Here is a 19299-nt window from a genome sequence, read left to right as displayed (position 1 = left end):
ATTAATCCGTATTAGCCCGTGGTACATTTGGTGAATATTTCCGCTGGTGCAGTGGCACAGTTTACGAGGGGCCGGGAAGGCATCTCTTGGAGCATGCGCACTTGCGATATCCGGACTTGTCACGTGTGCAAACAAACCTGCAAGTATTCCTGCCCAAAGTTTGGCTCTTTGTGCTCTAATATGATTAGCTGACTTCATAAAACAATATGCGATAACCAGATGCATGCAACAGTTGCATTAACTAACTAAATACACATCCAATAGAAACAACCGTCTCTGTTGCCGTTAGCAACGGTAACGTTGCCAATATCGTGGATGTTTACATCCTCCTCAGCAGCGATGGCGTTCCCTGTAACAGAGTGCGTAATAACGTCTTGTTCCGACATCATTTTGTCTGCCACAGCATTTTACTCCTCCTACAGACTCTTTAAGGTAGGTGCCATTCAGTATTGGACCGGCGTAGAGGATGTTACAAATTACTAACCGACTTCGATTTATCAATAGACTCGTCAAAATAAAGATAAGAAATCCATGCTGATTTAGAAAATGATTACTCTTAGTTTTATGTTTTATTCAAGCAAAATTGCCTCAAACTATATTTGGTTCCAGTTTCTCAAACGTGAGGATTTTCTTATTAATGTTATCTTTTGATTTTGGAAAAAGAAGCTGTTTCCATGTCAATTTTGACTTTGGAATGTTATTTTTAGTTATAAAATAGAAAATCAATAAATCCATGTGTAACATTTCTCACTATTTAGTTTTGCATTCTGCATTTTCCTCTCACTGCAGGATCACAGGGCTCCTTCAGTAGGCCTCTTCCTGCTCGGACTATCTGCAGCACTTTGCATCGTTCTTCCCTGCAGCCCGTACCTCGCCTCGATCAAGAGAGAAACTGAGTGGGCCGGTGAAGTTTTTGCCCCAGTGCTGTTCGCCTTTGACTTCCTTTGGCTCAGCGAAGACCACAACACGGCATACATTCTTCTCTGTGGTTCCTGTCTGCTGCTGGGATTAAGTGACTGGCTGTCAGCAGATGCTCTGACGCTTATGACGCGTTGCCTCGGGTTGTCTTCCCTGTCCTGCTGCCTGACGGTGTGTCTGTTTGCCAGTAATGCTTTAGGAGCCTTTGGCGGCGTCGCCCTCAGCCTCCCGTTGCTTTTGGCTCAAAATGTCAGAACAAACACTTTAGCTCCACTCATCCATCCAGCTGCAACTGAGGGTCTCATCAAGGGTCTGTTGAAGGGCTCCATGTCGGTTGGCTGTTGGGTGTCCACACGAGCCCTCAGCAGGTTTCTGTCAGATGTCACTGACCAATATAACATTGACTTTCAGTAAATCGGTAGAGATCTTTTGTGTGTTTCTAAATAGACGCATAAATAAATATGCCTAACTTAAAATAATTTAATTTTCAGTCGTATTACTTGTATTTCCAGTGTCATTAGAACAAACATTAGGAGTTTGCCTTGATGAGCTCAATTGTTTAAGACAAGCTATTTAAATATTTCAAATTTGGCTGGATATTCCAGGCACCGCTAATACTTTCTGATTGCTTTCAATATGACTTGATTTATTGGTTAATTTGAGTCCACATGCACTACAAAATGATAGGCTTTTACATATGGATTTAATGTGTGGAATGACAATAACTCCTTTTCATACAGGATCATGCTTTCTGTTTTAAAGTGAAGAGTCAAAATGTCACAATTGTAATGAAAAGGACAATTGGAGATGGAATGTCCCAAATTAAGTCCCAAATTGGATGTTTTACTGTACCTAAAAGCACAGAATTAGACGGATACCACTGAACAAATGTATTTGCATGAGAAATCCGTGGTGACATTCTGCGTCACAAGGATGCAGATATATAACCATATAACCTTTTCAGAAATAATGAATGCGCTGATGACATTTATTTTGCATTTCAATGTGATGTGGCCACTATGTGGGCATTTTCATTTTCTATGTGTGTTTTCTAAAGTTGTTAAGATTCTAGAACGTTAATAATAATTTGTAAGCTAACAACATGTCTTGTGAATAGTTTTAGTGTTCCAAAAACATCTGGCTACCTCAGAGTATGGCTCCTATTTGTTGTGCAGCCTCAGCGCTATTGCTATCTGCAGTGAAGCTGTGGGCTCTGCTCTCGCCACCTCCTCCTCATTTGATACTTATTATGGCACTGCTTGTATTACTTACTGTCTTTAGTGGCCACAATGTTAACAGAAATGTTTAACTCTTTGTCCACAATGTTGTCCTTGCAAAATATTAACATTCTTTACAGAAGGCGCACTGCAGATTTTCTGTCAGGATTTCAAAGTTGTGATTGGTTCCCTCAGCAGTTTTACCGCAGTGTATTAAACAGGCATCTCTTCTGGGTTCCATTCTGTGGGACAGGGTTTTTCAGAAGTTTACAACAGTCTTGTGTAATTTATTGTCATTGATTTGCTTTTGGTTGATACAAAATGTAAATGTTTTACCTTGAACTGTACTTGCAAACTATTAAAAAAATAAATTGCTTGAGTATAGAACAAGTGCACTATGCCGTAGTTTATTATTTTTATAAGCACCTAGAACCTGGTATATCTCATCCACCTCTGTATCTGGCTACTGGAATCAATAGCAGCCCCCTCCTGGTTCAATTAGTTTCCATGCCAAATCCGTCACTCTTCCACTGCAGCGGTCAGGAACCTGCACTGAGCATGCTCGCCGCAGACGCTGCCTGTAGATGGAGGAGAGGGGAGAGAGAACGGGGGAGAGGAGAGAGTCACGCACACAGTGCTGGGACGCTGTTGCAGCTCTGGGCAAAAGGGCTGCATGGGAAGATTTGTCATTGACAACACAGATGGAGTGTGAAGGGGGAATACAAATTGTTTGGACGTCAGATTGTCACCGTCAAAGAGGAAGAGAAGGTAAATAATACAAATATTTCAATATTATTCATTGAGCTAAAATAGACAAAGAATGTGGTCCCTCTGGAGAAATCCTGATGTGTCGAGACGAATTTTTACATTCATGCACCCTTTGATTGTCTTAAAAGACTTAAGTGTTTCTCTCTATCGGGGTGATAAGTATACTTGTGAATGCTTTTCTGCTGCAAGATAGAGATACATATTTTATTATTGGGTGAATCTGTCTTTTACAGGGCGACTCTGACGGCGTAGAGATGTACGCCTTCTACTCCCTCTTAGTCTACATTTTCTACACTGTCTTTAAGAAGGAGGAGGAGGAGGATGAAGCTTTGGAGGGGGCGCAGGGATCTTCCTCAGACGTAGGTCTAGCCACATCATGTCCAGCCTTTGGGTTCCTATGTCAGAATAAATATTTTGTCCTGGGAACATGTATGCGTCATCCACTACCTGACACAAAAAGGCTTTGGTGTTATAAATTATGACAAAATCGGTTGTGTAATTGTTCTTTCTTTTGTGTCCCTTTCTATGCGTGCAATGTGTAAATATTATGCCTATTACTGTCTGACCCTCGTGTATCTTGCTACACTCAGGAGCAAATACCTGTTTCCATGGAAACAGGGGGCAGAAGGAAAACTGGCCACACCTCCAAAATGGGAAAGAAGGCTTGCGTTCAGCTTGGTGAATCCAGTGAGTGCTCAAATCGGTTTTATGTGCAAGTCCAACATAAAGGCTGTGGAATGATATAGAAACATTATACATTTATATTGATAGGTTTTACTAATTGATTATTTAGCACATACATTCCTTTACTTGCTTATTACTTTGTTTTTGGGATTTGTGGTCATCCAGGCAGCAGCAGTGACAGCGATGAAATGTCTCTGAGTGATGAAGGAGAGGAAGAAGGCCCGGACATCTCAGCGTGCACTCCTCTGGCAGCCTTTCTTTCCTTCAAACAGGAGGCTGAGAAGAGGAGGGCCTCCCAGGTTCGCCCAGAAACAACGAGAAAGGTGTAGTGAAGCTGACTGGGCTGCTCACTTGTTACTTTAATTAGCACTTCCCCGAATAGGAGCTTCTGCTCCATTAAACTTTGCATGTGCGCGTGCTTCTGTGTTGCCCAGTTGACAGACTCTCCCCTGGTGGCGGTGATGTCCCACTTGCTGAGTTTTCTGGAGCAGTACTCCCACTTTCAGCAGCTGCAGCAGCAGGTCGACCAGTACCGGGTGCAGCTGAAGAGACACCGCGTCCAGCACCGCCGGCAGATGAAAGCTCTGCGAGTGTCATACCGCCAGCGCCTGCGGGACAAGAGCAGCATCATCAGCAGCCTGGAGGAGGCCTTCGGCCAGCAGCCGACACCCAGTCCGCTGAGCGAGGGTGAGGGAGAGAGGGAAGTAGGAAAAGGATGGGGTGTGGGGGAGGCTGAAATGAAAGTGCAAGAAGGTTATGGGGTCGACATTTCCATGTGGTGGCTGTGAGGGTGACGAGAGAGGGGGAGGTAGAGGTCATCTGTTTTGGATAACCACAGAGACAAGTGGATGGCTTTTTGTGAAAGTAGAAGCAGAAAACGACATTGCGGAGTAGAGGTTTTAAAGGAAAATGAGACGTCAGTGTGGATGAGATCATCTGATGGATTAAAAAGACGATGAATAATGAAAGCCTATCCCACACACTGGCCATAATAGGTGTATAGCCACTAGGTTATGTAATATAGTTGTGCTGTCATTTTACAGCTCATTCATTTTCCATTATTGGGATTCTTAAAACAGTGTCTGGTTTAGTTCCCTTCAGTGTAGCAAAAGTTGGTTTATCCATTGTCGGTTCACCCTACATTAGCTTTCCCTTCAGCCAGGAACACCCTTGATACCATTTTACCTTTGCATGTATCAGCAGAGCAGCAGGCTGATTAGATTTATGTGGCTATTGGTGTAGGTCCAGACACCAGACAAACACTCGACAGCCGGGATTGACTTCAAAGGTTTCTGCTGTGTTTCCGATTTGACCAGATGGTTCTTTGGCATTGGAGCAGAAGGGCAGCGATACCAACGTCACAGTTCTACATCCCTTTTCAGTGCATAGGTACAGTGTGTTAACAAGTGGTTGAAGCTGTAGTAGACCGCTTGGATTCCTGTCCTGAGGCCTCAGAAATATTTCATTATGTGTCAAAATATGTGTGATAAAAGGTTGGGTGAATCTCAGTGTGTTTAAGGAGAGGATCTCGTGCGGATTGACACTCATTGTTCACATGACAGAGATACATTATTCTGTGGCGCAGGTCTTTGGTGCTTGGCTATTGATTCTACTGTGGCTCTTTATCATGCATTAAACATGGCTTAGAGTGCTGTTTTAGTTCTTGCAAAAGCACTTACAAGGTCTGGCACATGTCAGGCACCACGTGTACTTGTGTTGGATAAAAATAGCCCAGATTTCATGTCCCGAGTGTTACAAGGCAGATCAGCTTGTTTGTTTACTGTGATGCAACTTGCAGGCATAAGTGATGCCTCTTGGATGTGCAGTATGCTCCCCGCTAGGGCATCCTCTCTGTGTTGTCATCTTTTAGTCAGTATATGATTTTAGTGAATGAATGTTGTTGTCATTCAACAAAATGTGTCATTGATAAGGAAAGTATTAAGAAAGCCACTGAGGTTGCTGATGAACAAAAGATGAGTTTTAGGAGGTTGTTTCGTATTAATACCCCACCTCGCTCCAGGCTCCATATGGTAAGATTGCTCCAGGCTCCATATGGTAAGATGCAGCAATGGTGATGATCCAGAAGCTGATTGTATTCTGCTTGTTTAATGTCCCCCCAGGCGAGTCCAGCAGTGAAGCAGGGACACAAGCGGGGGTTCACAGGCTGGTCGAGTCTCTGCACGGTCTGCAGGGTGAAAAGAGTAAGCTGAGAGGAGAACTCCGTCTGCTGCACTCACAGCTGGAGCTGAAAGAAAAGGACAGACACTCTCGTGTACAGGCCTTTCAACTGCAGGTAGGCTTTATGAAATCATGAAATCCTAAATGATTTATCCAGGGAAAATATGCAACCTGAAATCTAAATATATTTGATTTGAAAAAAAAGCTTCCTCTGTTACACTTTGAACCCTTGCACAGATCGACGAGCTCAAGAGTTGCATAGAGGAGCGCGAGGAGGAGCTGTCAAGACTGAGAACATCCACCGTAAGATGAATCATCCGTGTTTGTCGCAGCTCTACGTCATCAGCAAATCTACCCACTAACTCCCCATGAAATCACAAGCTTTAACTGTATAATGTGTGACATTACACATCCGTCTCAGGTGAGAACCTCTGGTTTTGATGCATCTCTCCTTGTCATCCCGAACCCCACGTTTCATCTCCTCAGGGGGCAACAGACTCAGAGAAGCGGGTTCTGTGTCTGTCAGCCGAGAACGAGAGTCTGAAGCAGAACCTGAGCGTAACTCAGGGGCTCCTGCAGCAGCTGTCCACCATCCCCTCCCAGTCCAGCACCATGCTCATCAAGGTGAGACACCGCTGAGACCGCCCAGGCAGCCGTCAGTAAACGCATGCGCAGATATTTCAAAATGTCCAGTACCGGTCTAATGGTTCGGACCGGTGCAAACCTTTGACGGGTACTGCGCTTTGTTTGTTCGTGTGCTCGGCCAGGAGAACGAAAACCTCCGCAGCAGAGTGCAGCAGCTGGAGATGTCTCTGCAGCAGCGTGCCGAACAGCTGTCCCAGCTGGAGCGACAGAGCGAACAAAGCGAGTGGAGGAGAGGAGAAGAGCTGAGGAAGCGAGAGGACCGAGTGAGGGAGCTTCAGCTGGAGTTGAACACGGAGCGAGGCAAGGAGCCAGTGGTGAAGGTGCGTTACCATCAAAATTGTAACAAAGTAGACGTGGCCTCTTCATTTTTTAAGAGAGATTCCCCCATTCAGATGTTGTTTTTCTCTCAGTATGTCACCCAGACTGTGGAGGTGGAATCCCCGGCCTCATTAAAGCAGCTGAGCAAAGCCAGACAGAGGAACGAGCTGCTGTCCAGTAAGCTGTCCAATCAGACTGAGCGGTGCAAACAGCTGGAAGAACACATCAGGAAGTCTGATGAATACAGCTGCAATCTGCAGCACAAGGTAACAAACAGGAGCCATCAAACTAATGTTTAACCGGTTTTAACATGCAGTCTAAAACGGTCGAATTGGGGGGGATCTACTTTTAGATAATTGTGATACACCATTTTTTCAACGTGTCTCAAGTAGCAACACGTTGGAGATGAATTGCAAGCTGGGCTTTTTGTAATAGTGATTCATAATAACTATTTGTACATGTTTTATTACTGTTAGCTGCTGGCAGCTGCCACCAGGAGGCAAGACAAATGTGTGTAAAAGTCCACAGCAGTGAACAACTCACATGATGTTTTGTGAATAAATTATGAAAGTAGAGAAAATCCAAGGCAGAAGAAGGACGTTTGCCGGAAATTCCCAACCTGGATCCCTTTCATTGACAGATGAAGTTATTACAGAGCTGAGCCTGCACAAATTAGACCCGTCAGGCTGACAGATACACAAACTGTGCTCAACCTTTTACAGATTGCAGCGTACGAACAAGAAATCAGTAAACTGAGAGAGGAGCTGCTGAGAGAGATCGGCCACTTGGAGGAGAAAAAGGACGAAGCCGTGAGGGCTACAGCCACCTGCTCAGCCGACCACTTTCAAAACTTGCAGGAGCAGTTTTTTGGTGAGAAAAAAATCATCATCAATCATGTTTTGGGAAATTGCTGTAGCCAATAACTCCATTCCCCAGCATACCAAACTACTCGTTCATTCCTTTAAGCAACTGCTTTTCTCTTACTTTCCTCTATGTGCGTTTGATTCACACAATGTATTTTTTTTGTCAGGCCTGCAGAAGCGTCTGACTGCACTCCCTCCGACGTTACGCTCCATGAAAACAGACTACACCAGTCTGAGAAGCCAGGTTCGAAACTTCTCAGACTTTTACGGAGCAGCTATCAGTGAAGCCAAAAAACAGGTCAGTGCAGGAAATCGCATCCCGATGCCAACGCAATGCACTTTAGTGAGTGATAAATCAAACCCAATCAACATGACTAGTGAATAACTGTTTAAATGCATTTGATCTTTTTCAGATTTCAGCCGCTATCAGCGAGATGTCTGAGGCCAACAAAGACCTCCTGGAGAAATACAGGAAGGAGGTCGCACTGCGCAGGAAGTACCACGAGCAGCTGGTGGAGCTCAAGGGTACGGAGAGAAGACAGGAGGAAAAACACAAAGTAAGATCTTTATCAATAACTCAACCTCCCGTTTGTAGGAAACATCCGCGTGCTGTGTCGCGTGAAGCCTGTGCTGAAGGAGGACCAGCGCGAGGACGGCCAGTCGGTGGTGGTGACAACGGACCACAACAACGAGTCCTCACTCAATGTGCTGAACAAAGGGAAGAGTCGCATCTTTGAACTGGACAAGGTCTTCCACCCGCAGGCCACACAGGAAGAGGTATGAAGATGAACAGCTCCTGCCGGAAACATAATCAGAACGAGAACGAAAACGTTTTGTTTTTTTGTCCTTCAGGTCTTCCAGGAGATTGAGCCTCTTGTGACGTCCTGCATCGATGGCTACCACGTCTGCATATTTGCCTACGGACAAACTGGCTCTGGAAAAACCCACACAATGGAGGTATTGTCGGAGCGATCAGATATTGTGGCCACTGAACATATGGCACAAGTATTGGGTCCGTGTAGGCTGCAGGCTAACTATCATTGGATGTCCAGGGCAGTGTTGAGAACCCAGGCATCAACCAGCGGGCCCTGAAACATCTCTTCAGTGAGATCGAGGAGAGGAAGGACATGTGGTCTTACGCGGTCACGGTCAGCTCTGTGGAGATCTACAACGAGGTGCTCAGGTAAAGTGTGCGTCGCCTTCCTTGCCACGTCTTTTTGATCTGCAGATTCATCAGGCCAACTAAAAGGGACTTGTTTTTTATTGTTGTTTCTGTGTATTGCGCTTCTCAGAGACCTGCTGAGTAAGGACGGAGATAAACTGGACATTAAGATCAACCCGGATGGAACGGGACAGCTGCATGTGCCAGGCCTCAGGCTCATTGAAGTTAAGAGCTTTCAGCACATCAAGAAGGTGACACAGTGTGTTTTAAACGATCCGTGCTGATTATTATGCATCCAAGTGTAGCTGTGACAATAAATTGTCATCTTTTCCCCGAATTCTTCTTGTTTTTGTTAAGATTTTGGCGACAGCACGAAGGAACAGGATTACCTTCGCCACTCAGATGAACCAGCATAGCTCCCGCTCGCATGCTCTGCTCTGCATCACTGTTCAGGGAACCGACCTCGCCACCGGCTCCAAGACCACCGGTCAGTCACACATGCGCTCCCCCCCGCTGCAGGGAAAGTGTTTCAAAGATGAATACACCAAGGGACGCTGAGCAGCTTCTACTCAGGACCCAGAGAGGACCGTCTTCCTTTATTTCCCTTTTCTTTCCTCAGGCAAGTTGAACCTGGTGGACCTGGCTGGCTCGGAGAGGGTATGGAAGTCAGGTGCAGAGGGAGAGAGGCTGAAAGAGGCCCAGAACATCAACCGCTCACTTCTGTCGCTGGGGGACGTTATACAGGCGCTTAGAGCTCGGCAGACTCACATCCCCTTCAGGAACTCCCGTCTCACGTACTTATTACAAGACTCCCTGGGCAAAGGCAGCAAGACTGTCATGGTGGTGCAGGTGAGACCCGTGATCTAAATGCATACATGAATATGACGTGTATAAATATATGACACATTTACAGTTATGACACAATTTGAAGTCTTGGTTGATGCACGTTATGAGCCGTTATTTTGTTTTCCTCCCGGAGGTGTCGGCTCTGGAGAGCAACGTGGGAGAGACGCTGTGCTCTCTGAAGTTTGCCCAGAGGGTGTGCAAGGTGGAACTGGGTCCTGCAGCCAGGAAGATAGAATCTGGTGGAGGACAGTGCGACTGAGAGCATCGATGTAGCCCCTTCCTTCTCCCCATTGACCAGTGGCCATGAGTGCACCTGACCAATCAAAACGCTACAGCATCAACCGCCATCCTGCTCTAGGGCTCAATCGATGGAGGCCTGCGCGCCATCCTTCTGCCGACCTGTTGAGGTTGGGTGTGGAGGCCTCCTCGTTGCCATTTTCTGCTTCTGACAAGTGATAAACCTTTAGAATTAGCTGATCTGCATGCAGAAGCATTGATTCTTCCACTCCTAATTTGCCAAAACAAGCGCCAACTTGAACTTTAATATCAGTTTCCTTTTTGTTAAACACCAAAATCCAGGATTTATCTTATCAGCTTTTTTTTTTTGCCAATTATACAACTATTTAGAGCATCATGTTCAAACTGCTTCAACAAATGTCTAAAGCCACAAAATCAGTTTGTTTTTACAGTATTAATAATCTCGCTGTAAATGTCTGTGCTTTGTAAGCTTCATATCCAATGTTGTATATTTTTGAAGATTGTTGTGTGTAGAAGTGTCGGTTTTGCAAGTATTGACTATTAATCATACAAACCACACTTAAGTCACATGTGTAGTTTTGGTGAATTTAAGATGAGCGGAGTTTGTTTCTCTTGAGTCTTGATAATTCGCCTTTCAAGAACAGAGGAAAGCTTTTGAAGAAGCAGCTGGCCTGGTGTGATTCATTGGTAATATGATGAACTGTGCCATACCATTATGGAGGGGACAGTTTGGGCCTACATAGGCAGACGATGCACTTTATTGTGAAGGAATAGGAACATTCAAGTTCATAACAGATATTTAGGTGCTTGCTATAGATATCACTAGTGAATGTCATACCAAAAAGCGTCCCACCTGTTCATTGCTGCTCTATTTACCCCCCGTTGGATCAAAACCAACTTGATTCAACAGTAGCAAGACATTGATGTTGCAGTAACTATGAGTGCACACGGGTCACTCGATGTTTAGAGAATCAACTTTCAGAATAAATATGTATTTAACAGGTGTCTATTATTGGATGCTCAGCAGCAAAACACTTAATATTTATGCGTGAAAGTAACCACAGCAGCTATCCCCTAAACATCGCTGAATGTGTGGGATAATTCTGAGCAATTTTGCAAATAAGTTGCTAGAGGGAATCATTTATTTTAAATATAAATTTTATAAAATGCTTTTATATGATTTTCCAATAAGTGTGAAGGTATTTTTCATATAGGACAATATTTGAACACATATGGCAGGATAGTGAAATTAATCCATATTGCCCACCGAAAATAATTATCAGACATTTGAAAAACTCACATTATTTTACTTGAAAATGTAAAAATTACAGCAAAATAGACATTCCATTACCAACGCACATCAAAACACTACGTACACAGTTGATACGAGGAAGGACTCACAAGGGGAAGTGAAGGAACTGAAAACAATACTTTTTTTTTTTTTTTTTTTACTCTTGTCACATTTTGGTTTCAGTCCGAGTCTCCCTCCTCCAATCCTGCTGCTCCGACCACTGCAGCCAACTCCTCCTCGCTGCCTCGCAGACGATCCCCTGCACACACAAAACACTCATGGTCAATCCGATTCTCTGATTCCCGTAACTCCCAGATAAATAGTTACATTTATGTGCAATTGTTGTATTTTGGCCGTAGCTCTGGTTAAAGTCCTCTTCGAGGGGAGCGCACCAACCAACAGACAGTACACTCTGCTGCCTGCAGATCCGCCCAATGCAGAGAACATTTAAACAAGAACACTTGATTCAGCCTACTGCCATCTTTTGATTTACATCTAAATGCAATGCTCTCTGTGTTTGCACAGAAAGGTAAAATCCCACCTGAAAGAAGTGACGTGTAACTATGAACATACTGGTTTGGTTATTGCGAGTACACAGCATGGCTACCTGCTCTCTCGCTACCTGTCCTACATTAAGATGCGGAGGGAAAAAACACATTTTAACCGGTTCTGTGTTCTTCATGGAAGCGCGTGCCTATTATTAGAATGTGGTTCACACATCAGTGGAGGAGTTGCATCATTGATGAATTCAGATGGCTTCATTGCTCTGGAATCCGCAAAGCAATTAGCGCAATTGGCCTATTAATTCCCGCCTTGCTCAGACATGCTTCACCCCGCGGTCAGGAGCAGTTTGTGACTAAACACTGAAACATGAAATAGGAAATACTAACGGATGAGCTCAGCGATCGCTCTCTGCGTTCTCCTCTCCAATTTCTCCAGCTTCTTTGCAACATCCCGCTTCAGATCCCTGGATCCAGAATCACAATACAAAGACAGCGTCAGAAACAAATCACCTTTAATAGTGCAAAGACTTGATGGGCCACACAGGTATATTTTCAAAAATCATCTTACCAATCTGGTTTTCTTGGGGCGAGGTTGGCCAAATCCTGAAGTAAGACAAAAGCTGAATAAGGCAACTGCACTACTTCTTCAACAAAAGAAGGTCTGTACAGAAAGAGGTGCTCACCACTTCTTCAATGATGGGCTCTGGATTCGCTGCTTCTAACTGGTCTTTCACTTTATCCTCCACTGCAAACAAAGAATAATATGGGACATTAGCAGCAGGAGCAGCTCACTGTGTGACATTCCTGGAGGCAATGTGATATTTACAGTACTCAAAGAGTTCATGTTATTTTCAGAGTTCTCACCTGATGCAGGTTTTGCTTTGGGCACCTGCCTCTCCTTCAGCTCTGCATCCTCGGGGGTGTAATTCCTCAGCTTCAGCTCTCTGAGGACAGAAATGTAGAAGAATCGTTAAGTCATCAACGCTCTCTCTCACTTTTCTCCCAATAATGTATCCGTCCAGGAGGTGGCAGTGTAGACAAAAACAATCCTTCAAGATTAAGGAGCATAAACGACTGTCTGCAAACCCTTCACAGCTGCACATATCTTGCACATATAATGTCCCTCTATATTTCTATGAGCACGTCTGATTAACATGCTCCACCTGCCCCTTGGGGCAGATTTGCAGAGAGCAGCAAACAGCTGAGGAACGGACGGCCTCGGTGTTGAATTATGTGGTCTTTCATCACATCTCTACACAGAGAAATGCTCTGCAGATTACACATTTGTAAGGCCAGAAGAGGAGGTAAACCAGCTGCCCGGAGCTTAACATAGATTTGTGATGAGGCTCGAACACTCTTGATCCATTCATCAAACCCCTGCTGCCCACAGACAGACCGGTGCCTTGTGAGGGAACGGCCCGGAATGCTAGTCATGTTCTGCTTTTGGCTGACGGAGGGCAGCTCTTTTTTTTCCACACATCTTAAATGTAATTCTTGTACTTAAATTGTAAAATATAGGAAATAGGTTAGACATGTCATTTACTTGAAATCAAACCAGATATGAAAATTATGGCAACAGAGTATATATAAGTAAAAATCAAATAAACTTTGATATTTTCGTTCTCATGAGCGAAGAATTCAATGACTTCATCTTCATACTGCTCAATATCAGATCACTTTCCAGTTTGGGCATATCTAATGAATATTTATTTCTCTTTTCTTTTCTTTTTATTGCATTAATTTGTTGTCAAACAATGCCTAAAAATGAAATTAAACATTTGAATAATTATGCCGACCTAAGCTCAACAGCCAGTGTTACAAAGTCCAGATGCCCTGACAGCCAGTAACCAGAAGGCATCCATCCAGGACTAACTGCAGGCTGTCTTTTATCAAACCAAACGGAAATAAATAAAGTTGACACAAATTCTATCAACACGTTTAAAGAGTTCATTCCAGAAAGCATGAATGTGCCAAGCACAGTCTTATCTATAATTTACTATTGCATATCACCAAACACGTCTCATCGTCTGACAGCAATGTCTACCAAGTTAACGTTTTAGTGAATTCTCTTTCTCTTCACTTTTGGAGATGAAGAAAAAAAACAAAAACAGGTCAAAGGTTGTTGTGCAAACATAAGGATAATGTGTCCCAAGCTGAACCAAACAAACATCATTTGAGGACTGTACATCTAATGGACACTGCAGCTTATTTGTTATGACCCATTGTTGTGAATGGTGGAAGTGGTACTCAAAACGAATTGTTCATCTGACGGCGACCATTGACGTCCAACACAGACTGAAACGGTTTCCACCACCATCACCACCAAAAACAGGGTGTATAAACACTGTACCAGTACATTTTCCGTCTGCCACGTTTCTCACGACTCTTACTTACTTTTTTTCTTCACTGTATAACTTAGTTTGATGCATCCAAACCATTGAAGTGTGTTTATAAAATTCCACTTCAAGCACACATGTGGCATCAAAGACAGCAAGTGATAAATTCAGAGCAAAGACCCATGTGGGTCTCCAAATGTTTAGAGTGGGGAGTGAGTTTGAATATTTCCACTGATATCAAGCAACCCGCTCCGTTCTTCAGAGCGCCACAATCTTCAGAAGACAAACTGCCTATCGGTCTATCTTCAAATTTAAAAACAGGATCCCTGAAAAACAAGACGTCTAACAAGACGCAACAGGAATAGCTGCGTTGTGCCCTTTGTGGTCATTTGTGAAAGATGCTTCGGGGAATGTGTGATAACACGCACACACAAGCTGAAAAACTACGGTCTTCTTGTGTATCATTCTTTTGAGTAGAAATAACTTTATGGGAAACGTGTTCATTGTTGTGTTCAGTCACGCCTGGGTTTAGCTATCTAAGCTTATGGAATATAAGGTACCTTACACCGACAGCCTGCTACAAAAGTGTATTTTGATTTAGCAAAACATTAATCAAAGAATTAATAAATATCCAAATGAATCATTTCAAGCGGACGAGAGAGATCTGTCCTGTTGGACTGGAGGAAATACAGCGGCACTCCCTGTCGGATGCCGTCATTAAATATAAACAATGGAAAAAGAGGTCTCGTAGGACAGGAAAGATTGCTGCTCCTTCAAACCGGCTGACACACAAAGTTGAGTAAGCTGCAGGATATTTGAGCAGCTAATAGCAGGAGGCTGCGATCCGGCCCAGCGTAAACACTGCATCTCATGACCTGCGACGCAGTCTTACAAGAAGATGGTAATCAGACATGGGGCAGATAAATGCTCTGATGGTGTGCTGCCACATCAGTTTCAGTTCCGTTTTAGCAGCTTTAAAAAAAAAATCAGCAGCAGGGGTGAGCAAGAAAGAGAATGAGAAATGGCTTTTGTGAAAAATGTGATTAACGAAACAACAACGGAAGCCATTTAGGTGTGTAGTGTAGTGTGGTGACCCAACCTGTGCCTTTCTTCTGTAATCTCCTCTACTGCGGCTTTTTTGTTCTCTGGCTCCCCGTCTTCTTGCTCTTGCCCCTGTTGAAATCATCATGCAAATAAAGAATGGGTAAATAAATGATGCAGTAGGATTCATTTGGCATTTCTGCAAACCTAGGTGAGAAGCGATAACAAAGGGTATTAAACTCCTCCCAGGTTGCATTTTCCTGAAGAGGCTTCCTGTCCCGCTGCTAAAACAATTGAAGGGACTGACTCAATCTTGTAGTGTTGCACGAAATGAAAACAGCGACAAGCTTCAGGAATGTCAACAGTTATTCATCACGTATTGCTGGTCGAGCCCAGGCCATTGCTAAACACTTGTCTTCCTGGAAAACGGTTGTCTTTCACATTGAACAGTGTTTCCAATTGCAAGAATACTTATTGGAGAACTGAAAGATCGCCACAGCCGAGGCACAGAGTAACTCAACGTGTGGGTGAAGAAGAAAAGGTGATACTTGACAGTACGGATGACTGGAACATTCTGCTGAAATCATGTTAAATTTAGGCCAACTGATAAAAAACCCTCTCACACTGAAGTTCACATTCCACAGCGCTGTGAGTGTTAGCGGTCACAGGGATATGCGGTTATTTTTCAGTTATTTGGCTGTGCTTGAATCCTACTTGAGATTCTACACATACAGGTTTAAAACTGCACCCTTCGTGCGACAGATTTTCCACTGCACTACTCTAATCCTCCTTTAAAAGTTCCATCTTAAACAAAGGTTGCCCCATCATCATGGGTGGGTTTTCACCAGTCCGGTTTACAACCATGTGGCCTTTAGCTACTGTTCTCTTCAACTCTCTAAATATTGTAGATGTTAATGGTTAACAATTTGTAGAAACCTGTTAATTATTTTTTTTATGAAAGATTACAAAAATGGATGTTACACTTTTCAGAAACAAGCTTTCAGTAGAAATTCCTAGTAAAACAGCAGTAAATAACTCAACTAACGACACGTCCTCTTTTTGACCGAATGCCTCCTGGTATTTAAGGGAGAATGTGTTATTCCACATGGAGCATTACCACGCTCTCTTTCCTGCAGCCACCTTGCCTCTGCTTGTCAGCAAGACAATGAGGCCCATCTATTAAATTAATTGCTCAACTAAAAAAACGGCAGCGTAGAGAAATGTGCGATTCTAAATATGGATACAAAGTGGTGCATTGCTGAGATAATTGAAACGATGACTTTTGTTGGATTACTGGATTTCTCTGCAGTCTAAAAGCTAACAGGTGGATTGTAACAACACATGTATATTCCGACCACGTTGGGTGAATCATAGGTGAATCATATTCAGCCAGCAGTATGAGTTTCCTTAGAGTGTCACTTAAAAACTTACAGTTATAACTCATTTTATAAGACGTAGCCACGTATATTGCTGGACACCATCGACACCTCAGTGATACAATTCCTTTGAATTTGTATCACTGAGAAAATATATAAAGCAAGTTAGCTTTGGAAATTAGATGCGCAGGCAAACCAGAAGACCACAAACGGAATACATTACATTTATAATCAATATCAAAACCCACATACGACGTCAAAACAACCACAAAACAAAGTTACGATCGATTTGCTAACTAAGCTGCATACGTTTGCTAACGCGGTTAGCTGGTGCGCTAACGCTCCCTCACCAACTAAACAGGCTATGACATTGGACGTGTTGCATTTATCAGAACTCCGCAAACACTTACATAAAGTTGTTTATCTCGCAATGCTTTCAGCCTCTCCTTTCTCTTCATGGCCTGCTCCTGCAGTGACCCAACATTTCGCTCCATGTTTTACTTTAGCTAACGCTAACTCTGAACGTCACACGCCGCTCGATGCTCTCTGAAGTCCATTAACGGTCCTGACTGAGGATGTGAAAACGACTATCGAGCACATCGATTGCAGCGACCCTCTGAATAACCATTGTTAAGTTCTGTTGACAAATCCCTTCAAAGTCATGAATTACACTTTTTACTTGAATATTTTCAAAATAAAATTCCCATTTAGGGATTTTGTCCATTTGAATTTAAATACAATGCAAATTATGTTGGGGTCAGTAAGTGATGTGTTGGCAGATGGAATACTGAATTGATTTAACGTCCAGCAGCCTGTTCGCTATTTTGCTAAGTATTTAAATAGACAAATGGACAATTAGTAGATCTATAATACGGGGAATACCAGGGTTACTGTTACTGGCTCACTGTGCCGCCTATTGTTGGTCATACTGTCAGGTCCTGTTTAAGAATGTAGGCCATTGTCATTGTAAGGTGCCTTTACTCTGTCAATCATCCTAATGACAATGTGCTAGTAACAATGCCAGAACTGACGTGCATTACCCATATGTAGTCTAACATGATAGTAGTTCATTGAAAGACAGCAGATCTATCCTATAACTACGACCAAATAACAGACACACTTACTTGTCAGCTTTGTTTAAAATAAATGGTTTATACTCAGTACATATGTCTTACATCATCATACGTTTTGTTATGGATTAGGGACAAGCTGTAATCGTTTGATTATATTACTATATTTTACTTTTACATGTACCAATGCCTACAAGATAATCGATTTACATTCAGGAATGCAATAAAACGGGGCAATAACACATTGTTACAGCACCTGGAGACTCATTTCGCTTGCTTTATGTTATAAGCACTCAATCATTTTTTGTTAACCTCAATTTGGGCGAGTCCTGCAGGAGGCTGTCACTGTCTGGTCGCACGCGCGCGTCTGTGTGTGTGTCTCTGTGTGTGTGTGTGTGTGTGTCTTTAAGAATATCAGCCTACCTGTGAGCATGATCTGCAGTCAACTCTTCCCCGTGTGTCTTGTTACACAGTCAGACATTAGTTGAGGATAACGTGCTGTTGATCACCAGACGGGACCGCGCATCTCTGCTCGACTGGACGCGTTGTCGGATGGCGTGCGTCGCTGGCGATGGAGACTCTCTCCAGTAGGAGACACACGGCGACGGGCTGCTCGCTCTAAACGCGGACATGGGTGTTCCTGCACACATGCATTTCCACGCAATTTTGTTCCTGGTTTAATAATTTCGACACCGATCGCACCGTGGCCACCACTCACACCTCCGTGTTTTCCTTTTCTTTTTCTTGCGATAACTTCGCGTGCGGAGAAAGAAGGCACTTTTTTGTTGTTGTTGTTGCGTGGATTATAGTGCCCGAATGAGCAGGAATGGTTCCCAGGAGCGCGCCCTGTCCGCCATCCTCCAGGAAACACGGTCAAACGGCTCCTGCTCCGACAAAGCTCACATATTCTATGATTTAACAGAAGCAAAACAAAGGGAAGACGTGAGCAATCACAAGGGCGGCGGGATGGCTTCGAAGGAAAGGCTGTACGAGCTGTGGATGTCATATTACACAAAGGTGAGTGTGGGACACCTGACGGAGGGGGGGACACCTGTTGCAGCCGACAGGTCCTCTGCCCTAAAGTTTGTAACATGACCCGATGCGACACTCGGCCGTTGTGTGTCTGTGTTTGCGTGTCTGTGTTTGCGTGTGTGTGTGTGTGTGTGTGTGTGTGTGTGTGTGTGTGTGTGTGTGTGTGTGTGTGTGTGTGTGTGTGTGTGTGTGCGTGTATCTGCAACGTTACTTCCGCCATGTCTCGTTTGGTGTCGTTTGTTGTTGCTCATATAACCTCCGTGTCACGGATTCACGGAGGTTATTGAACGCAGCAACTCGACCATTATTGGCAGGCCAGCAGGAGCAGGTCGGCCCAGGCGGTGGGGTGCGTTTGTTTCTGTAGCAGGTGTCCCGGCTGCTGCTTCCTGTTTCTAAGCCGAGCATGTCACCTGGGAACGATAGTGACAATAATGTTGTTATAGAGCCTGTTTTATGGTTCAGGGTGTTGTGCCAGAATTTATTAAATAAAACAAATATTTATATATAGATGTTGAACTAAATAGGTTTTATACCATTAAAGTGCAACATCTCAGTAATAACAATGAAACAAGTTTTTTGCACATGCTTTCATGTCATGTGTCCTCTAGAAGGAGAAAGACAGTTTTGGCTGTGAATAAATTAAGTATTAATACTGAATGTGTTTGCAATCTGCTCCCATGCCTGAGGATAGAGAACCAGATTATTTCCAAATTTGCATGAGCAGTATGTTCACCGTGGGGCATAAATACTGATCTCTTATTATCACAAGAAATCTGGGGGGCGGGTTTCTTGA

General features: G+C 43.7%; 3 protein-coding genes across 6 annotated transcripts in view; 2 read left to right on the top strand and 1 right to left on the bottom strand.

Annotated features, from left to right (window-relative positions):
* Nucleotides 1-78: 78 nt before the first annotated feature.
* On the top strand, nucleotides 79-10856 carry LOC120810565 (kinesin-like protein KIFC3). The gene is made up of 21 exons (XM_040165215.2): nucleotides 79-432; nucleotides 790-2903; nucleotides 3137-3262; nucleotides 3494-3590; nucleotides 3753-3910; nucleotides 4022-4274; nucleotides 5708-5880; nucleotides 6003-6068; nucleotides 6252-6389; nucleotides 6533-6730; nucleotides 6821-6994; nucleotides 7451-7598; nucleotides 7759-7889; nucleotides 8005-8116; nucleotides 8187-8368; nucleotides 8444-8548; nucleotides 8644-8774; nucleotides 8884-9004; nucleotides 9111-9240; nucleotides 9373-9602; nucleotides 9733-10856. Exons 3-21 carry the CDS (start codon nucleotides 3158-3160, stop codon nucleotides 9856-9858), a joined length of 2778 nt encoding a protein of 925 aa, XP_040021149.2. The 5' UTR covers nucleotides 79-432; nucleotides 790-2903; nucleotides 3137-3157; the 3' UTR covers nucleotides 9859-10856.
* A 287-nt stretch (nucleotides 10857-11143) lies between these two features.
* Nucleotides 11144-17096, bottom strand: ccdc12 (coiled-coil domain containing 12). The gene is made up of 7 exons (XM_040165231.2): nucleotides 16815-17096; nucleotides 15087-15160; nucleotides 12516-12595; nucleotides 12335-12396; nucleotides 12220-12254; nucleotides 12039-12115; nucleotides 11144-11407 (listed from the first exon to the last, which is right to left on the bottom strand). Exons 1-7 carry the CDS (start codon nucleotides 16896-16898, stop codon nucleotides 11328-11330), a joined length of 492 nt encoding a protein of 163 aa, XP_040021165.2. The 5' UTR covers nucleotides 16899-17096; the 3' UTR covers nucleotides 11144-11327.
* Nucleotides 17097-17881: 785 nt separating this feature from the next.
* The window catches only part of nbeal2 (neurobeachin-like 2), a 29309-nt gene continuing 27891 nt past the window's right edge, over nucleotides 17882-19299 (top strand). For all 4 annotated transcript variants that reach the window (XM_078095092.1, XM_078095091.1, XM_040165213.2 and 1 more), the window contains exon 1: nucleotides 17882-18491. In XM_078095092.1, coding sequence (XP_077951218.1) covers nucleotides 18291-18491 — 201 coding nt within the window. In that variant the 5' untranslated portion in view covers nucleotides 17882-18290. The remainder of the gene's footprint in view (nucleotides 18492-19299) is intronic.

This window comes from Gasterosteus aculeatus, chromosome 20 (assembly GCF_964276395.1).
Source record: "Gasterosteus aculeatus chromosome 20, fGasAcu3.hap1.1, whole genome shotgun sequence".
NCBI lineage: Eukaryota > Metazoa > Chordata > Actinopteri > Perciformes > Gasterosteidae > Gasterosteus > Gasterosteus aculeatus.
The sequence above is the reverse complement of the archived record's forward strand: the minus strand, read 5'-3'. Positions and strand labels throughout refer to the sequence as shown.